Consider the following 1,468-nt stretch of genomic DNA (forward strand, 5'->3'; position numbering starts at 1 on the left):
CCCACCCCTCTGGGGGACACTCACGGTGCCCATGCAGGTGTCCTGGACGTCCACCCAGACGGAGTCGGCCACAATCTCTCCGGGCAGGACGTGGTAATAGGCCACGATGCGGAAGGAGGGGACGAGCTCGGGGGTCACCGGCAGGGTCATGATGACCAGGTTCTGCCCGGCCTCGTGGCGCTGCCGCCCGGTGCGGACGATGCGCCCCTTGCTCATGATCTGGGGCGGGCAAGGAACGCCGGGGTTGGTGGTGGCCACCCGGGTGGTAAGTGACCCCCTCAGCCCACCCTCGGCCACCACGGGGGTTCAGGACGTCCCGGTCACCCCATCCTGCCGTGCTGGCCCTTGGTGACCACTCCTGGACGTGGTCATCAGTCACCTTGGCCATGGTCATTGGTCAACTTGGTCATGGTCATTGGTCACTGTGGTCATTGGTGGTCGTGGTCATTGGTCACCCTGGCCATGGTCATTGGTCACCCTGGCCGTGGTCATTGGTCACTGTGGTCATTGGTGGCCATGGTCATTGGTCACCCTGGTCATGGTCACCGGTCGCCTTGGCCATGGCCATTGGTCATGTTGGCCATGGTCATTGGTCACCATGGTTGTGACCACTCGTCACTCTGGTCATGTCTGTTGGTCACCCTGGTCATGGTCATTAATCACTTTGGCCATGGTCATTGGTCATCTTGGTCATGGTCATTGGTCACCCTGGTCATGGTCATTAATCACCTTGGCCATGGTCATTGGTCACCCTGGACATGGTCATTGGTCACCGTGGCCATGGTCATTGGTCACCCTGGTCATGGTCATTGGTCACCCTGGACATGGTCCTTCATCACCTTGGCCATGGTCATTGGCCACCCTAGTCACGGTCATTGATCACCATGGTTGTGGTCATTGGTCACCTTGGCCATGGTCATTTGTCACTTTGGCCATGGTCATTGATCGCCTTGGCCATGGTCATTGATCACCCTGGTCATGGTCACTGGTCACCCTGGCCATGGTCATTCATCACCTTGGCCACGGTCATTGGTCACCCTAGTCATGGTCATTAATCACCATGGTTGTGGTCATTGATCACCCTGGACATGGTCACTGGCCACCCTAGTCATGGTCATTGATCACCATGGTCATGGTCATTGATCACCCTGGTCATGGTCACTGGTCACCCTGGCCATTGTCATTAATCACCTTGGCCACGGTCATTGGCCACCCTAGTCATGGTGATCGGTCACCTTGGCCATGGTCATCAGCCAAGCCCCCCCAGCCATCCCAACCCCCGAGCCGGGGTGGCACCCACCAGGTAGGTGAAGTACTGGACGGCGTCGCGGACGGCGTTGTTGTTGGTCTTGAGGTGGAAGTGGACGGGCAGGTTCTCCCCGGCCCTCAGCTCCGTGGCCTGCACGGCCAAGTGCAGGAAGTTTCCGGAGCCGGCCTGGCTGCGATAGGCCTGGGCCGTCATCTGCCG

The 1,468-nt window shown here is 59.3% G+C and overlaps 1 protein-coding gene across 1 annotated transcript in view; it reads right to left on the reverse strand.

The window, feature by feature from the left end:
- The window catches only part of LOC108639050 (venom factor-like), a 24,748-nt gene extending 23,286 nt beyond the window's left edge, over window positions 1–1,462 (reverse strand). Inside the window, exons 1-2 of the mRNA XM_029958423.1 lie at window positions 1,301–1,462; window positions 6–219 (exon numbers count right to left, since the gene is read on the reverse strand). Coding sequence (XP_029814283.1) covers window positions 6–219; window positions 1,301–1,462 — 376 coding nt within the window. The remainder of the gene's footprint in view (window positions 1–5; window positions 220–1,300) is intronic.
- Window positions 1,463–1,468: the final 6 nt, after the last annotated feature.

Source organism: Manacus vitellinus, unplaced genomic scaffold, assembly GCF_001715985.3.
Source record: "Manacus vitellinus isolate BGI_N305 unplaced genomic scaffold, ASM171598v3 scaffold_152_pilon, whole genome shotgun sequence".
NCBI lineage: Eukaryota > Metazoa > Chordata > Aves > Passeriformes > Pipridae > Manacus > Manacus vitellinus.